At 38.6% G+C, this 19919-nt stretch overlaps 1 protein-coding gene across 2 annotated transcripts in view; it reads left to right on the forward strand.

Moving 5' to 3' along the window:
• Nucleotides 1-13069, forward strand: part of CCDC6 (coiled-coil domain containing 6) — a 48341-nt gene extending 35272 nt beyond the window's left edge. Inside the window, exons 6-9 of one of the 2 annotated variants that reach the window (XM_050976238.1) lie at nt 749-905; nt 4092-4192; nt 7922-8046; nt 10382-13069. In XM_050976238.1, coding sequence (XP_050832195.1) covers nt 749-905; nt 4092-4192; nt 7922-8046; nt 10382-10573 — 575 coding nt within the window. In that variant the 3' untranslated portion in view covers nt 10574-13069. The other variant, XM_050976239.1, reaches the window with a different exon arrangement.
• Nucleotides 13070-19919: the final 6850 nt, after the last annotated feature.

Below are 19919 nucleotides of genomic sequence, written 5' to 3' on the forward strand. Positions count from 1 at the left end.
AATCTGTCACTAAGCTTTGTAACTTTTTGTAATTTGACTTTATCACCTTAAATAATCTGTGGTACCAGACCATTTAAGTAATATTTGCTGTTCTAAACAAGTTCTAAACTTGTTTAGAACTGACAACTCAAATTGCCCCAAGTAGACCTCTTGTTGCCTTTTAGCATTAAAATTGAATACAATTTTAATATTAGTACATGTCCTGTTGGACAGCTTCTATGATAAGATATGTAATTGAAAGAGTGCTGTAGAATATATATAAAGTAGCAATTTTAATACAAGTTTGTGTTTGGAGTTTGAGAACTTGTTTTGTTGCTTCCTCCTTCAAAATGAAAATATACCTTTAAAATAATTTCTTCAGTGTGTTGCAGGAAGATCTTGGTAAATGTGGAATAACATTATTTTAATGGAGCAGGAATCAGTATTTTTTCTTAATGCTTTTAGTAATGTTTTCTTAATAAAATTTTTCTTTCTTTTCAAATTTATTTTAAAAAATACTTTTGGTTTGTGGTAGTGAGTTTTATTTTTCTTACATTTTATTTTAATCTTAATGTCAAACAATACTTTATTTTAGTAGTTTCTATTCTGAATTAGGCTTTGAACTAATGACTTAGAGGTGAAAATTTTCAGTGATCTATGCTGAGCATTTTCTACACCTTCATCTTGAAGTGTTGGAGTAAAAAAAAACATACTTGGCTGCCTGAGAAATTGAATTTTAATCAACTTTTAACAAAACAATGAATTCCAGATTCAGAGAAGATGGCACAATATTTAGAAGAGGAGCGACATATGAGAGAAGAAAACTTGAGACTTCAAAGAAAATTACAGAGGGAAATGGAACGTAGGGAAGCTCTCTGCAGACAACTGTCAGAAAGTGAATCCAGCTTAGAAATGGATGATGAAAGGTTTGTATTTTTTTGGCCATCCAGATGTGTTGGACTTATTTATCAGTATTTATACTACTTGTTGAATATTATGGAATAATTTTAGAAGTAACTTGTATGTGGGTTTAATATGTGTATCAAATTCCAGCATAGTCCAGGAATTGTATCAGTGTTGTACAGAATTTGCATTACTTTTAACAGTGACTAAGAAAATATGTATATATGAAGATTGTTTTGGAGTTTGATGATATATATTGAAATAAATACAGCTGTGGAGTTGAAAATCAGGATAATTTGATCACAACACTGGTTTTGCCCCCAGCTCGGTAGCTGCAAGGAATTCTGTGAGGTAGGGACAGCATCTTTACTTGGGCCTGATTTGTCCTTTGCAGAAAGTAAAATATGCTTAGCCAAGTACAAAGGGATACTGTCTAAAACCTTTGAGAGAGGAAGCATTTCCAGAACTGTTGGGTTGTTCCTGATGTCCAAACCATAACATCCTTGATTTTTTTTGTCTTTTTTGCAAGCTGTTTTACTTGCCCTGACCTTACAGATAGTCTTGAATCTTTCATGGTTTATATTGTGTCTTTTAGTGTTTTTTCATGTCATAGAAATATGACAGTGTTATATCTTGAAAGAGGATTTTAAGTACATTTTGAATAAAACATTCTTAGTTCTTATCAAATGCTCATTATTTGGTTGTATTGTATATTATTTTGGATTAATGGTGGTCCTTTAGAATAAATAAAAAAGTTACTCTGTGCTATGTATTTTTCCTGATACTGAGAGATTTCTGTTTCCTCTTGGGTTCTTAATATATTTCTTATAAGATGTAATTTATCAGAAACAAAGTACCAGATATTTTGTGGTAAGGAGTACCCTTAAAGCTCAAAGTAGTTTCATTCTAATGAAACACCAAGGCAACTTGGCCTATATTACATTAGCATCTGGTATTAAAATGTAGCAAATGCTCTATAAATTAAATTGTTAGAAATAGAGGATTCTGAGGTTGGAATTTTTTCTTATTGTACCTTTTCTTCCACTATTTACAGTGTAATGGAAGTACGTACAGCCAACATCTAAATCTATGAGAATTACCAGGATTAATCCAAAATTGTAGGGCATCCTAATAATTTTTTGTTGTCCACTTGTAAGTAGTGTTAACCAGGAAAATGCAGGAAAATTTGATTAACTATTCAGTACTTCAAAGAAATTGTCATGTTTGATTTTTTTTGGTGCTACAAAGGCCTGACAGAATAACTCCAACTCTAGTATTTGCAGTGCAAGTAATAGAAAGCAAATTGAGGGACAAAGCAGGCATTAGTAGTTAGACTAAGACAAAATACTTGTGGAAATAGGTGCAATAATGATTTTAAAATGTCAATTTTTGTCAGCTTACATCTTCCTAAAAATGATGGTGGTGATGGGTCAGCTATCCATCTCTTTCAGTTGCATTCTGTTAGCTGATGATAATTATTGCTTGTAGCTGAGAGTGGGTGATGATCCTATCCTGAATGTAAAGGACACAGCTCTCCCAAAGCCTCTTTCCCTAGACCAGCAATAGCTTTTTCTTAATCCTCCATCCTGTTCTTGGGAGTAGCAGGGTAATACCTCAAACCAGGCCACATGCTAATGGAGTGCTGCTGTTCCACATCACCTGAGCCAGGTAGTGGGATGACTTTTAGGAAACTCTGTTTGTGTAGAAGGCAGGGGGGTTAAATCAGAGATGCTGCCTTGCTGGAACTCACAAACTGGTCTGCATTGGAACCTACTGTGTGTTGCAGAGGTAGCTTAGTTCAGTTTCATTAACCTTGCCTCTGGTAGCTCTTTTAAAAACTTGTATATTTAATTAAACCCTAATTTATTAGTTTGTTAGTTTTCTGTTGTTCTTTATTGCAGCTGCTTTTAATACCTGATCCACCCAAATTCAAACCAACTTTGGTATCACTACAGTGTACTGCCTGTGCTAGGGCATGTGGCTTGTTAACTCTGGTTAAAAACCAGCAAGATGTAGTATCAAAATATGTTTCAAATAGTCTATGGACAGACCTCAAAGTAGCTATTGTGAGTTCCATCAAATAGGAATAATTTTAATGCTGTTCCATGTTGTTGTTTTTTTATTATGATGGGGAAATAAGTGCAGTTACAAAGAATTCTTGAGAACACACTGGTAGAAGAGGAGACAAGTAAGTCAAAGGGCTGTTAGGTGGCAAATTTAGCTGCTGCTCTGCTGTGTCCAGTAAAGAAACACAGCTGAATCTAATAATATAAACCTGTGTGCACTGATTTGCATCCACCTGGAGAAGATGAGCAGGGGAGAATCTAATCTAGAGTGACTGAAAAAATCAAAGTGGAGAGTGCCTAAGCAACTCAACCTGAGACTGCCAGTGTAGTACTGTGGGGAAAAAACCCACCAAATCTCATCAGTTAAAAACAGTGAGTGACAAGTAGAAACAATTGGTGTTATTTTTGTTCTTTTATATAGCACTTGGTATCTGTGAAGAAGCTTCACTGTAGTCAGTGAAGGAAGGACAAATAAATATCACTGAAATTATTAGAAGTGGGGAAAAATGCCTTGCCTCAGGTTCTGATCTGTTCAGTTTATCATAGTGAAGTGTGGGATGTGTCTTGCAACACAGCCTGGAAATACCTTTAGTGAGGTGGTCCTGGGTTCAAAGTGTTTCTCTCTTCCAGTGGCACAAGATGGGATGAGCAAATGTTTAAATGTTGGGACCAGAGGGATTCAAGTAGGAAACAGGACATGTTTTTAATGCTATGGCTGATCAGCTGTTGGAATAAATTGTTAGTACTTTACTGATTTCTTCACCCTTTTTCATAATTTCAGATTAGTGCTGAATGCCTTTCTGGAAGATATACTCCAGCTAACCAAACTTTTGAGTTCAATGTAGAAATTATGTGTGAAGTGCAAGAATGTAGAATGGGTCAGATTAGATGACATGGTTTACATCTCTGACCTTAATACATACTATTTAATCATATACAACTTATATGGTTTTAACTGCAAATGCCTAAGAGAAGTCCAGCTGTTTCCATGGAAAGTTGAGTCAGTGTCAGCAATGACAAAGAGTTCCTGTCATGATTTCCTAATGTGATTCTTATGGGAATTGAAAAAATCACAGTGAAACATTTAAAACATGGCACATTTTAAAAGGTTTGATCTAATTATTCTTTGCCTTTTTTTGTTAGATATTTTAATGAGATGTCTGCACAAGGATTAAGACCTCGCACTGTGTCCAGTCCTATCCCTTATACACCCTCACCAAGTTCTAGCAGACCTATATCACCTGGTAAATATTTAACCCAGTTTCTAAAATTATTGTATGCATCACATAGTAACGTGCCCTAGTAATATATTTAGGTCAGTAGCCTTTCAGAGCTAGTTTGGAGAAAAATCCTGCATCATAAATGCAAGAATAGTTTTGCCTTAGGTATCTTCTAGTACAGCATGTTCTTGGATGGTGACCAGATATTCTATGTTTCAGATCTGTGGACAGATACTGAAGATCAGTTAAGTAGCTATCACTTGAACTTTATTTATTTTGCTCTTTTTTTCTCTCTTGCTGTCTATTTTTCCCCCTCCCTTCCCACACAAGTTGCTCAACAGGACACATAATTCAAATGGATTTCTAGAGTCTGATGAAGAATTAGTAATGAAATAGATATTGTGCTCTGGATCAAAACTTCTTAGAGTAGCTTAATCTTGAATATGTTGGGAAAAAAAGTCAATTTTCATTTCTCTTCAGTAGAGAAATGGCTTTTGTACTTCTGCTATTTTCTATTATTAAACAATAACTGTAAAATTAATAATTCCTATCTCACATACTTTGTATAACAGAAGTGACCAAATCTTTTCTGAATTTCTAATTTCTGAATATATTATAAGTCAAATGAAATGCATTTGTGTTACTAACACATTTATTGACTGAAATTTAAAATCCCTTAAAATTGCCCTTGGACATCAATGACAGGTTGTTGGCAGTGGGTGTTACGTGGTGCTCACAAACACCTTGTCCATCAAGAAGTGAATTTGCATGCCTGGCTTTCCCACGATCACCTCTAGAACCTGCCAGGCAGATGAGATGTGCTCTGTGTTGACACAAGATGGGATTGAAACATTTTATTACACAGGTCTGCTAGAACATATAAATGTCATTAGATCATTGAATTTTCAAGGTTGACTGTGGTTTCTCAAAGGACTGTAAACAGTTTTCATCCAGGTGTTGCATGTGTGAAGACCAGCTATGGCCGTAAGCCATGTTGTGGTGTTAGATATGAGAAGTGTGACTATGAGTTTTCAGAAGGTTTTTGCATTTCTGAAATGAGCCAAATGACTTGACTTTCAAGGTGTCAGGGTGTGTTACCAAGAAAATGCTGCACGTTTTCTTACCCCTTTCCTGTAACTGGGTGTACTGAAGTATAGTTGTGCCAATGGCTACTCTGGAGGAAAGAGGAACAGCTTCGTTTGTGGTTCTCTGTGTGCAGCCTGTATAACAGTACAGCTGCAGGTTGGATCTGCAGTCACACAGTAATTACAGCTCTGTGTGGGACAGATTACCTGCTAACCTACAGGCTTGCATCTTACATTACTTAGCAATGCTCCCTGTTTAGGTGCTGATGTGTCAGTGCAGGAGAACTCTGTCAGTTTATTCCTACACTGAGACTGAAGTGCATTCCTTGTTCCCTGATTTCCCATCAGTAGTTGGTACAAGACTGAAAATTTTATCCCACAGACAGAGGTTGCTGAAACACACTCTGAAGCACAGCTGAAATTATTGTTTCTAACAGAGTTTAGGAGTTTGGAAATTTTGGTGTGGTAAATGTTCCAGGCTAGCTTGTCTGTGCAGGCAGCTGCATTAATCTCCTTTTCATCTGATAAATTAATATCAGCAGTTGGGAAGTGTCAGACTTCAGAAAAATAGAAGCTGCAGTTTGTTAGAGAACTAATGAGATCAACAGGGAATTTTGTAGAGCTGTCTGGGATAAATTAATGCAGTAATGGATAAAAACAAATAGGTTTTGAGAGTATTTTGTATCTAAAGTAGTACAGTAAGATGATGCCAGAAGTATCAGCACAGAATAATAAAACAGCTGTATGTTGCATCAAGTATTTGTATGACTTGGCATATTTCATTTGGGAAATGACGTGCCTTGAATATGGGGAAGCAAAATTTGTAACCAGATAGAAATGCTGTAATTTCATGTGGATAGCTGATTGAATGGATCAGATACTGGCTTTTGAATCTCAGAGTCTTTTGTGCCTGCATGGCTTGGGATACTACTTTAGAAGACTCTTTGAAGCTGAGATACTGCTGAGGTTTCTAGCACAGTGATCTGTGCTAGAAATATTCTAGAACTTTGAAGATAGTGTAATTACTGCTACTCCTAGGCAGCTGGGGATTAGTTGTTCTAATTACCAGTTAGTCTTCAGTGTAGTTACTGTTCTGTGCTTTGCTGCTGCTAGGTAGATGTGTGGGGCTGCAGAGATGAACTATCCTGAATGTATGTGCACTGCTCTGCTTTTGTTTCTTTGGCTGCCATGTTGACTTGCATTTGTCAAGCTTGTGGAGCTGGATTATTCCAAAGCAGTTCAGAATTGCCATGTTCCAAAGGTGTCTCTGTTTTGCCTGTTATTTCCAGGCTCTTACCTCTGATTGGCTGCCTTGTCACCTCCCTGAGCACTGACTTGTTTCTATCCTTGTTGCTTACAAAAGCACTTAAATAGAGCACATGTGCTGTACAGATAATTAGATTGTGTAGTCAAAAGGCAAGTTAATTTTGTTGTTACTCTCTAGTGGCAGGGATTTCATGGGAGTAACTTGTAATTTGCACCAGACATACATTGGCAATGTAACAGAAACAAACAGAATTGAAGGAAGCACAGGTAGTTTTTTCTTATATGACTTCACCAGGGATCTGAGGCTTGTCCTGTTTTCTCATCCAGATTTTGTCTCATCTCTTGTAGTCAGAAACACAGGTGCATGTAGACAGGGATGGTGCTGAGTGTTGCTGCAGGGACATTGTTCTGTATTGGTTTAGTGTTGAAGTGTGAAAACTGTTAAATCCAGTGTGGTGTTATAAAAGTTTAATAGGCCTTCAGAATTGTTTTTTGGTCATTTTTCTCCAAAGCAGTTGCTTGAACTCTAGTTGTAAACAGCTGAGAAAAGTCCTGTATCCTTCCTTATGATATTTTTGTCAGAAAGCAGAAAGGAGCAAAAGGTTTTGGAAAATGTGGTCTTTTGAGAAACTCAAGCTGTTCAGAATGCTTTAGGTGTGAACTTGAAGCATTTGGCAGTTGCTGTTTCTGTTTTCCTTGGTTAAATAGACCTATACAGGAACTCTGCATTTTTATAATTGAGTTCTTATAAAAAGGAAATATTTGGATGAAAGAATTAAATATTTGCAGTTTGGGATATTGGGCTTCCCTTACTATAGATAAAACAAGTTGCAATTTTAAATGTTAGTTGCTAGTCTTGTCCAGCTAGTAACATTTCCCAGCATGTTTTAATTTCCCAGTCCCAAAGGTCTTTAAAATGCTGAGGCAAAAGAGAAGGAAGCCACAGTGCAGATCTGGTGTGCCTTGGAGAAGCCACCCACATCTATTTTTTTTTGTGGAACCTCATTGTGACCCAGTGCTAGATGGCTTCTCCAGGCACAATCTCTCTGCTTCTTCAGACTGTATGGAGTTCAGGGAGCCATTTCCTCCATGAAGAAATGGAAATACTTATGGACTAGAACTAAGCTACTATGGGAGTCTTACACCATTTATCTTAAGTGAAAAGTTATGTTTAACATTGTATAGTGTTTGTTTGAAACTTATGGTAGTATGCTACAGAAAAAGAAAACAATTTGCATCACACTTCTCAGTACAATTAGCATTTTCTAGATGGCTAATCTGTAGCACTTACCAATTTTTAGATTATCATTGGTTCAGAACCAAAAAAATTTAAAAAACCCTCGCATTTTAGTTTTTAATATCAAACAAGAATGTTGATGTTACCTTGTTTTAACAATTTTAGGTCTGTCATATGCAAGTCACACAGTTGGTTTCACACCACCAACTTCACTGACTAGAGCTGGAATGTCTTACTACAATTCCCCAGGCCTTCATGTGCAACATATGGGACCATCCCATGGTATTACAGTAAGTATTTAAATTAGTAAATACTTGTTACCAATATAGTTTGCTTTTTGGAAGTTATGATTGGTTGTCCTTAAGCTTTTTTACAAAACATTTTTGTAAATGTTTGTTTTTGTCTCCTTACTCCAAGATACCTATTGCTGCTTTCTTCAACCCTGATTTTCCTCTTCACCCCTCAGAAACTGATTCTTTTTGGAGAACCTTGTTTTCTGCAAAAGAATAGGATGTTTTATCATCTTAAGGACAGTAATAGGTATCATCTTATGGATCAGCAGGCAGGGTGTGAAAAGTGATGTTCTAAGCTACTAAGCCTATCCCGGGAAGTAAAAACATTGCTTTCATTTTTCTCCTAGTCTCCACCATCTGACGGATGAGTCATCTGAGGTTGCTTCAAGCTCAGGTTTTCTTCAGGATGACACACAATGCTACCATCATGTCACTGTAACAGGCAGTTAACTCTTATTTTCTGTTGTCATTGGCAAAGAAGAAAGTTAATATAAACATTTGTTAGGGCAATTTCTCATATCTTTCAGCTGAATTTATTTCCTTTTTACCGATGTTTGATGCATTTCCGCTTCATTGTGTTTCTTCTAAATATTTGTGGAGTTCAATGAGCAAACAAAGCCTAAATATTAACCATATGGCAAAGTACCTTCTGGTTGTTGTATCAAGACCATTTTGATTTTTCTCAGCAGGTATGGTAGTATGTAAATATTCATCAAGGGTTTTGCTTATACTTGTCATTCTCAGATGTAAAAAGGTATTTCAATAGAATTTTTAGTACAATGCTAAAATACAGCTGCTTCTGGTTTAGGTGGGTGTGCAGAGGTAATTGTCACAATTTCACTGAGCTGAGGTGGGTGGAAACACTGCAATGGTAGGTAGAACAGAAAGGAAGCGGGAGCTCAGCAGGAGAGTAGAATTCTGGTTGGGGCTCAGCCCATGGCTGTGTGTCACATGAGTTTGTCACAGGAAGATCTTTATGCTTCTGGAAAACATGGAAACTAATGTTATAAATGAGTTTGTCAAGGAACTTGCTCTGTTCAGTCTCTGTGAAATACTACTTTTTCTGAAACTCTAAATGAATTGAGTCACTGTGAGAAAGATCATCTTGAGGACAAAATTCTAATTGTTCAAAGAAAGGTGTTGACAAGCAGCTCATGGCTTTGTCTCAATACTGATACCAGGTCCCCTTATATTATATGTATGCAAATGCAGTATATGATTTTAAGTGTTTCAGAGGCATCAGTCAGTTTTCAATAATCTCCTGGGTTTTACATATAACTTTCATCTATTGTACATAGTTGTGCAGAAAAATAGATACAATATATTTGATTTGACTAAACTGCAGTTTCATTCTTGACTCTTCATTTTTTGATCTCCATTACAAAATAAATTTGACTTTACATTTGATAATACATTTGTTATAGAACTGTGATCATGCTTCTCCCCAGAGCTGACCACCTGTGGTTGATTAGTAATTATGGGTAGGTGGTTTGTCATGCCATGAGGTTGTTGATTAATGCTAACCAGATTGGTAAGTAATGAGCATTTTTGTTTCAGAAGTGCAGAAGTTAGTGTTGTGGAGTGTAATTTATATTTTTGCATTTCTGACATTAAAGATTATCCTTCCCCTCCTGCCCCTCAGTTTGTAAAGGTAAAGTGGGGTTTCAGTCTTTCTTTAAATGTACCAGCTGTTGAAAATCTGTGGTTTCTGTTGAGGGGGGTCTCTCTAACAACTGCTTCACTCCTGCAGCTCAAAGCATTGTAATATTTTTTTGTTCTCCAAAGAGCAACTTGTATTATGCTTTGGTTTTGCTCCAGTGTGTGGGCTAAGAGTCTTTCAGCTAGCTAGATATTCTGGGCAGACTCTGATACTCAAAGCTTTCCCACCCACACTCAGGTACCACATCCTGGTACCTCATGTGGCTGCAGCGTGAAGTCAAGGCTTCCTCAGCACCTACTGGTCAGTCAGGCACAGCTGGGAAGGGCTGTGCCTGCAGCATCTCATTTCTTTTTAGGTTGCTGGTCATCATGGGTAAACATATCTGCAGGACATGTCTTGTGTTCATTTCCTGCAAGCTGACAGGAAGGAATGCATGTTCTCTTTGATGTGAAGGGTACTTCCCCTTTACTTTGCTACTCCGTTTCAGAGGAACATTTATTTTTATGTAAAAGTTGTATTGTGACTCCTGCAATGTTTTGAAATTTCTTCTTCCCATATAATTGTTCAGACTTGTTTGTGTGATTTTTTTTTTTTCCTTTGCCAAGATTAGAAGACTTGCACCTAACATTGTTCAGGAGTGTGTTAAACATGATTTCAATATTTGTTCTGCAGAGGCCTTCACCACGAAGAAGTAACAGCCCCGACAAATTTAAACGTCCCACTCCTCCTCCTTCTCCAAACACGCAGACCCCAGTGCAGCCACCTCCGCCACCACCTCCACCACCTGTGCAACCTCCGGGCCAAGCCGCGGCATCGCAGGCAGCCAATTTTCAGCATTCAGTGCATCCCTCCTCTCAGCCTTAGTGCATGTGCTCTGCAGTCTCTATGTCAGAAGTGGACTCATAACACGGAGCAGTTTACTAAAAGCCAAAGGCTTACTTGGCATATTTGGATTTGACTTATTTGCACTGAGGTTATATAGGCTTCACTGTTAATTGTGTTGTAAACGTTTGTATAAAATGCAGCCAGTGTTGTGGGTCTACAACACTAACTTAACAAAGTTTTCCATCAGTGTTTACTTGAACTACATGTATGTCCATTCTCTGGCTGGAACATTTGCTACTCTGTTTGGTAATACGGCATTATGTCGTTTTGCTTGGCTCCAGAGCTTCATTTTCCTGGCTTTTAGGTTTGTAAAATTAAAGGGATACCTTTTTATATTTTTTCATGACAATTTGCAGAAAATGAAAGGCATGATGGGCTACATGATAAATTCTAAAATATTACAGTGTTTACCAAGCTTATGGAAGATCAGCACTATGTTTCAGTCGTTTAAAATATCAGCTTCTAGTGCAAAAGTGAGTCAGACACCCTAATCAGTGCCCAAGACAAAAGCTCTCTGGTATTTTGTAGCAAATCAGCTTAATTCACAGAGGACACATCCATACTTCTCCTGTTTAAAAGCACCTCAAACACATGGTACAGTCAGAACTTTACACTGAGGGAACTGGCTTGTTGGAGTCTGTGGAATGTACAATTCGTGGACCTTAAGATTTGATGATGTCACTTGACATTTCTGCTAACCTGTAAGCTGCCCATACCGTGTGCCCTGTCACAGTGACTGTAGGGGAGTGTGGTCCTGCCCACAGGTTACTGAGAGCTGATTCAAGTGTGTGCTCTTGGATTTTTTTGCTGCAGAAGGCAATGTGATTGTAGAGAACAGCTGATGATAATTTCTTTCTTGTTAAAATATATTCATTGTGATTCCCCTGAAGCAAAGTTTGAACAGGTATTTTAAATGTTCAAAAGTCTGTTAGAAAACGAGATCAGCATAGAGGAATATATTGGCTAACAGCCAAAACTTTGTATTGCTTGGTAGAAACAGAGTACAAGAAAGTAGCACAACATGGCACTAATGAATGCTTCTTTAGCAGCCTAAGCCGGTACAATGTATAAAGAAATGTATTCCAAATACATTCTTTCCATTCATTTAGCACAAATAAATTGGTTTCACTTTGCAGTGGAACAAAGTGTCACTTCTTGATATTGACATATACTCGGTTACATTTTTCCTGAGGTTCCTATTGAGTACTGGAGTTTATATATTATTGATAATTTTAAATGGTTTACCTCATATATATGGATATGTGGGCCATGGAAAATGACAAGAGAATGTTTATTTTATGAGAATATGTATCTGGCTATAATCAGAGCAGAACATGAGTAATTTATCTTTTGTTTACAAAAGTTTGTTTGACATGCTTAATGCTTTATTAAGAACATTTTTAAGAAGGAAGTACAGCATTCTGGTAGTTACTAACACTTGTACATATAATGTCATGTTTGCCGCTCACCTATTCAGTCAGAATTGCAAACTGAAAATCCTTATGAAAATAGTGCTCTAAATCAAAGTTGTAAGTTAAAATAATGTTGTAAAATGTTCCGCTTAAGGCAAAATTAGAATTTCTTCACCGTAGCTATGTAGTTTCAGCTCTGAGGGAATTTAGAGAAATGCATATATAGTCTATTACACTTCTTAAACCAATATGGGATCAAGTGCATTATCAAATTACATTACATTAATTATGGTAGTTACTCTCCAGTCAAACAGTTCTCAAGATTGTGGCAGACCTAAAATTTGACAACTGCTTCCACCTGAAAATAATTGACCATAGCAGATGCTCAGCTTTGCATAGAGGAAACTCAGCTCTGAGCATTCTAATTAAGCAGAGCTCCTGAATAAGTGATAGGATTGAATGGGGGAAAGTGACAGATAGTCAGAGGTGGGACTAAGGTCAAGACAGGATCAGCTTAGTTTGACGCTTGTCCTTTTGTAAACATAAGACGAAGAAAAAAATATACTCTCTATTAAGTAGGATTCCAGCTCAAGTATCCCAGAATTTGAAATGATGCCCTCCTTTCTGAAGTGCTTTGAGATCCTTGTATAAATGGCTCGGTGGAGGGCTAACTCATGGTGGTAGTAGCACAAATATGGGTGGAAAGGGAAGAGCCTTTGATGGTGTTTTAAGATCTCAAAGTGGAAAATTGCCTAGAATAATTTACATTTGAAGCATATTCCAAACCTGAATTTGTGTAACCCAAGTTCAGCTGCTGTTATAAAGTGTCTTAGTGAACTTTCCTTACTGTTCCAGTGGGACTGTTACCAGAAGAAAGTAAAGAACTGACAAATGTATACTAAACCTTGAAAGTGTAAAAAGGCACTAAATTGGCCTTATTGAACTAAGAACGTTGAACAAACATTTGCTTGCAATCAGAAGTGTTAAACTCTATTTGTAGACTTTTTGAATAAGATGAAAAATTGTGCACAACCATCTCCTAATAAATGTAAATGGATTTTCAGTTTTCCTTGTGAATTATAGTCATGAATTATGATTCTGCAGCTGTGATTTTATCAGATCTATGGACTGGAGAAACTCACTTGACAGTGAAGTCCAGCTCACTATGAGGGCTTAAGTGCTTTGTTTCTCTCAGAAGCACCTGGGTGGTTTTGTGACATCCTTTTCATCACTAATGCCTCTCAGTTGCACACTGCATTGTCACCAGCTGTGTAAGTCCACAGAAGTAATTCCTAGCTGTGTGGAGCATTTTGTGAGCATACCCCTTCACAGCTAAAGATTAAAAAAAATAAAATCTACTTTTCTGCTGTTTCAGCAGTTCTTTCCTCTCTGACAATCAAGCATACAATACAATTCTTTTTGTATTTTCTCTCAAGGGATCTGGCTTGGACACTGGAATGCAGCTGATACTCTGTAGAGCATTAAGAGTTTATTTTATCCACGATTTGTTCCACAGAAGTTCTTGGGAAGAAGAGGTGGGACTGTTTGGAGGTAGTCTTCAGCTAAAAGCCAGATAAGACTGTTTTAATTACATGTACTCTTCTGAGAGCATATTCCCAAGGGCAGAAAGTACATCAGAGTTTTTCCAGAAAGTGTTAGTGCTGTTCTATTGGCAGTTGCTGTACTGGAGCTGAGCAGAACAGGATTCCTTTCCCGTTAAAATGTTTTCATTTAGGAATCTGCCTGCCTGGGTGGAATCCCTGTGCACTTCAGCTGAATGAAAAATGCGGTCTTGGAAGCAATGAAAATGAGGAAGTTTCCTGGGATCTGTGCAAGTTGCACTGCTGAAAGGAGAGTATATGGACTGTTAAATAAATGGAAACTGATCATGGAAACAAATAAAAGAGCCTTAAATAGTTAGTTATTGCTTTGCTAAGAGGATGCGGCCAGGGACCTTGATTGAGTTTTACAGTGTTTTTCCTGATCCTAATGCTTAGTTTTTCAAGCAGTACAAATTCTAATACTGTTCAACTCTTTCTGATGTTTCCTTTTTTGCAGTCATGCCAGTCTATTTCTTTTTGATCCTTGGGAGCATGGAGCATGGACTATGCAGAGCATATTTCTCCAGTTCAAGCCATCTCATAAGAAACCAGAAGGTTTATGAGTGTAAGCTATAAAATTGTAATACATGCATATGTTACAACAACTTCCTTGAGAGGAAAGATCTCTCCTCTTGAAGAGAGAGCAAACAGCCCCTGAATACCAAATGGACTGTATGCATAGAGACAATCTGATTTCTTCAGTTCCCTGAAGAGCTGAATTCCTCTCCCAGCCTTTTTTTTTTTTTTTTTGGATCATGGTTCTTAAAATTTTTAATGATTTTAAATTTCACTTCTTGCTATAAGAAGTTCTCAGGATACCTTCATGTTAATTTTGGGTAACAACCATTAGTCCCAGTACAAGCAGAGTTTGAGTCAATGCCTCTGTGTGGACAGGAGGAAGTCACTGAACATGGCAGACCGTGGCCTTTATGATGCAGTAAAAGTGGGAGTGTGTGCTCATATAATGATTTATTTTTCTAAGCAGCTGGTTTTGGTGGTTTTGGATTTTAGGTATGTTCTGAAGAGGAGATAAACTGTGGAGTTTGGCACTGCATTACAGGCAGCTGCTGCTACTTTAGTGAGAAGAGTGCTTGTGCCTGTTCTGTTAGTTGGGCTCCAAAGAAAAGTACTACCTCATCTTTCAGTTGGGATGGTGTGGCCACAGGGCCAGCAGAAATGCTATAGCTCTGTTAGGTTTAATTCTGCATGTGTTTCCTGTATGGGAGTCTTTCCTCACTGGAATGGGGCTCCAGAGGTTATAAAGCTTTTATAGAAGAGGAGTGAAGACTTAGGACAGATGGTTGAAGGTTGAGTTTGTGAAAATTGTGTCCCTGTAGCAACATTGCTGCTCAGAGTGCTCTTTTTCTAGGCCTGGAGATTTCCTGTATTAAAACTCTTTTAGGCGGGGGTGGGGGGCATTTTTTGTGATTTCCATTGAAAAAATGCTGTGTTGCAGTTCTTCAAGTTTATGGTGTTGGTATCTAATTGAGAAACAACAACCAAAAAAAAAAATCACAAAAAGCAATGCCCCTTTCCACAGAAATATTGGAAGTAGTCTTCTGTGTGCAAAGGTGGGTTTTCTCATGATAAAACATGATTCTGTGTCTATAAACTGAGATGTTTTATTCTAGTGGTAAAACCTAAGCTGTCCAAGGCACTTTAGTTTGTGATTGCTGACTTTTGTTTTGGCAGGTGTTTCAGATGAAATCTAAGCCTCCTGTGGAGGAAGAAAAAAATCACCTGACAGCTGTAGACTGTTCCTTTCCTGCAGAAATACAGCAATTTCCTCAAATGCAAGTGAACAAGCATCCTTGAGTTTTTCTGAAACTTCTATTTAATTTCAGTACCTTGATGATTGCTCTTGTGTAGTTAGAGAATCAATGAAGCCTCATTATAGGTTGGTTGGGTGTCTAGCTGGTTGTTCCTTTGTTTTTCTGATCCTAGGGAAGGAAGCCTGTTCCAATTTGGATCAAACAATGGCCAAAGTGCAGATTTGTTGAGCTTGAATCCAAGTGGCGACTTCAAGAGCATTCACTGTGTTGGTGTAGATCAGAGTTTATTGTAAGAACCTCAGATATAAAGAAGTTTGATTTTTTTAGCAGGTTACATTCTATTCCTGTACTAGCTGTACTATTGCTTTTTTGTATATCTCAAGGTGTTTACATATACTTGTAATTGTTACAATGTGTCTGAAATCAAGCTCATCTGTGCCTTCATGCAGACTTCCAATAAACACTTGATTTTTTTGTATTTACTGGTACAGAAGACTACTGGGTGGATGTATATTTCCTTCTCTGTCAACCTGTCATCACTGGGAAAAAGAGGAAGAAAAATGAGAATTAGGGGTCTGAGAAAGTTGCATGTTTGTTTTTGCTGTCTTTGATTCCACTTGGGGCATTCCTTCTGTTAAATGTCCGAGTGTGTAACCTGGGGAATAACCTGTGCACATAATAAAGTTTGCATAGGAGGTGCTCTTCACTTTGCATTAGGTGGAAATTCAAAGTACAAAGCTTCCTTGACTCCATCAGTTTTGCTTCTGTCTTGGAAGAATGTAGCTATATTTCTTTAGTTATTATTGTGGGGAAATTCCAGAGTACCTTTCTGAATTAAACATGTATGTTTTACTTCTCACAGCTGCCTTCCATGGGACTTCAGGGGTTTTTTTGCCACAGCAAAAGCTGCAGTGTTTTTGGTCTTAGTTGACCTCCTTACCTTGAGGGTATTTTTCCTTGGGAGGGTGGAGTGGAATAGAAAATAATAGAGCTTCATCTTACCATTATTTCTCAGTTCATAGGAGCAGAGAGGTATATTTGTACAAAGTTAGAGAAAAACATCCTACGTGTTCTGAGTCAAAAGCTGTACAAGGCAGGACAGTTATTTCTCTAATCTGATATCAACTCTGAGAAGGAGAGAAGACAAAAAAATGTTTCCTTGCCTATGCTAAGGGTGGTGCTGTAGATTCTGTAGCTCAGAAAAGAGTGCTTTTGCTATTGCTTTATAGTAAAGGTCATGGTATCAGGTGCTGTCTTCCAGCTTTTCTTGATTGTCTTGAAGTCACACCTGATTGTTCAATTAAGTCATTCTATGATTGATAGATTCAATTTTCTAATGGAGATCTGTCTTAGGAATCCACCATAATTTTTGCTGTTTTGACATATTTTCTTACTAAAACCTTGATCAGTTATTATATTTTATGATTTTAGAGCATGAGCCAGTGTAAACTATAGATTGTATGTGTTTGTGTAAATTCTGTGAGTACTTTGTTGTGCCATGTCTTTTGATGTTTCTGATTTTGTCACTCTTTTTATTGTGTGCATTCATTTATCAGCTTAGCACAGAGGTCACCTGTGGTGTGCTCAGTAGCTTGTCTAAGTATTACTTGCTGTGTATGGCTGTTTTACCAAGATCCTGGGTTTGGACCTGAAAGTCTCAGAGTTACTTAACCTTATCCTGTATTCAGTGTCTTGAGTGTTGCTAAATTTGGTGGTTGAATCCACTTGTTTCTGTCATGTTCAGCTGCTGCTCTGGCCTCTGTGTGACTGCTATTCTGCTCAAGTCAGCACATTGTGCCTGCAATGGAAGTGTGCTCTTCCATCCTGACCAGTGAAATCCTTGGGTTCTGATGGCTGCAAGCTCCTGGGCACCAGGCCATGGGTGTATTTCAGCCAATGCTAACCTAGCTGATCCGTGTTACTCTGCCCTTGGAACACAGGCAGTGTTTCTTAAAAGGCCTTTATTCTCCTCGGGGCCCTGCTGCACATGCTGAGCAAGCAGTTGTTCTGCCTGTCCCTGACTGCCATGGCTGGTGGGACTGGGGACTGGGGGAATGGGCTGATGCTTTCTTTGTGCATGCCCTTTGTTTTCTGACATTTGTCTGAACAGAAATGAGCCACCTGAGCACTTCCAGAATAGCAGCAAAAAAGGGAGAGATGACACGTTGCTGGTTTAAGTTCAGGTTGCCTCATCCAGGTGATCACCCCTTTAGATGGTTCTTTTTTATTTCTTCCAGTGCTTGTACCCCTTTATAAAGGAAAGCAAGTTCCCAGCACTACAGGGGTTAACTTAGAAATCCTGGTAAACTGCTGAGAGAGAGAGAAAGAATGATGCATTGCACAGCAAGCAATTTTAATAAGCCTAATCCTTCCTGAATGTAAAGGTGCTAGCTTGGATATCAATCTGTTTCACATGCTTCTGAGACTGTTCTGTACCTTTCCAAGTACATAGCACAGCCATCCTACAGCAGCAAGAAGAGGTTGAGGTCAGTCCTGCATTTCCCAGATGGACACTGAAGGTATGTATAAAGACTATTATAGACTATTAGTTCACTTGGATGCAGAAAACAGTAAGTACAATTGAAAGGCCTGAGATGGGAACCTTGAGGCTTTTGAGCCTCAGGGCTGTTGATGAGAGTCATCTGTGTTCCAAATCCTGTATATCAGTGAAATGCTCTACACCATGTCCTGTAGTTTTATTCTCTTAAGCCTTGAACATAGCCTGGCATGTGAATTTAATGAAACCAGAACAGTGATCTGTGGGTGTCTCAGGTATCTGTGGTGTGACCATCTGGCATTTTTGGGGCTAAACTTAAGAACTGCACACTGCTACCTCCTTTCCCCTCAGTCTCTGTAGGCACACTGCCTTCCCTCCTGTCACTGAAGGCCCCCTTGAGCTGGTGTGAAAAGCAGTGTTGTGAGCTGGGCTCTTGCCATGCTGCATCTGAGTGCTTTTTGGCAGTGCTGAATGAAACAGGGTGTACTTTTGTAGTGAATTTTAATACTATCTTGGCTATCAACAGCAAATATTAAATGTAGAAGAGGTCAAGAATAAATGCTTCTGTCTTTCTGTCTGGAGGTGGGAATTTTAAATCTGCTGTGACTTTTTTTTTCCACACTTCCTAAAAACTGATTTTTCTGTACCTGTTCAACACTGCTACCTACTTCTGCTTGTTTTCTAGCAGGGGAAAGAATTAAGGCTAATAATATGAAGCAGTTTTCAGTTCAGCTGTGACTGGTCCCTGACTTTCTTTGGAATATGCAGATTGCTTATCTGCATCACCAAATTGTTTTGGATCACTTGTATGTGAATTTTTGCAGTTGTTTTGATATGGAAAACATTGGATGGTTTGGAAAGATACAAAATCTATTGGAAAGTGTCCAAGAGAGGGATGTGGAGCTGGTCCTAGTGGGGAAGCAGTGCCAGGAGCAGGGCTCACGTTGCTTGGTCAGTTCAGCCTGAGAGGAGGGGACTGAGGGAAGACCTCATTGCAGTCACAGCTTCCTCCTGAGGGTCAGAGGAGGGGCAGGCACCGATCTCTGCTCTGTGGTGACAGTGACAGGAGCCAAGGGAGTGGCCTGGAGTTGTGGCAGGGTAGGTCTAGGCTGGATATCAGGAAAAGGTTCTTTCCCCAGAGGGTGGTTGGGCACTGGAACAGGCTCCTCAGGGAAGTGGTCAGGGCCCCAAGGCTGACAGAGCTCAAGGAGCATTTGGGCAGCTCTTGGGCATAGGGTGTGATTTCTGGGGTGCAGGGCTTGGAGTTGGATTTGATGATGCTTGTGGGTCCCTTCCAACTCAGAATATCCTATGATTCTAATTTATTTTTTTAATAACTGCCCCCTGGGTGTTGTTGCCCTTTCAGGGTACCTGCTGCCCTGGGGTGGTGGCACCAGGCTGAGGTACCCCCAGGTACCCCTGGGGCCTCCTGGGCCCTTGGGTGGATCCCAAGCTGTGGGATCTGGGAGGGAGCTGTGTGATGGGGCCCTCCTCCATCCACCCTTGGAGCTGAGTTGGGATAAGTGGAAACTGGAGCAGACTTGGCAATAGAGAAATTAAAGTTCCTGAGTATGATGAAATCCCCTGCTATATATTTCCAAAATCTGTATTTCCACAGAAACTGTAGCTAGAAATGAGTTTCTGTGGGTGAATGATTAAAGTGATTAAGGCTTTTAAACTTAATGTACTTTGTGTTGCTTTTGGTCATCAGGACATAGTTCTGTATAATTCTAAAATTGTTTAGTTACTTTTCCTGCTCATAGATATTTATACAGCAGACTTAGAAACCAGTAAGAGTCCTACGTTTTATTTATTTTCCTGAGTTTCCTGTCCAGAACAAATGTTAGCTGTGACAACATACCAATGACTTAAACCTGTTAAAAATTACTGCATTCCTCACACTATTAAGGCACTCTAGGATTAGTCTGGCTGTTGTCTTGAGTATTCATTAAATACATTTTTTATGCTGTTAGTTTCTGAAGGTAGCTAACTTGAGGGGTTTCAAGTTAACTCTTTCATATTTTAAAAAGACATTCAGTTTAT

Source organism: Serinus canaria, chromosome 6 (assembly GCF_022539315.1).
Source record: "Serinus canaria isolate serCan28SL12 chromosome 6, serCan2020, whole genome shotgun sequence".
Classification (NCBI taxonomy): domain Eukaryota; kingdom Metazoa; phylum Chordata; class Aves; order Passeriformes; family Fringillidae; genus Serinus; species Serinus canaria.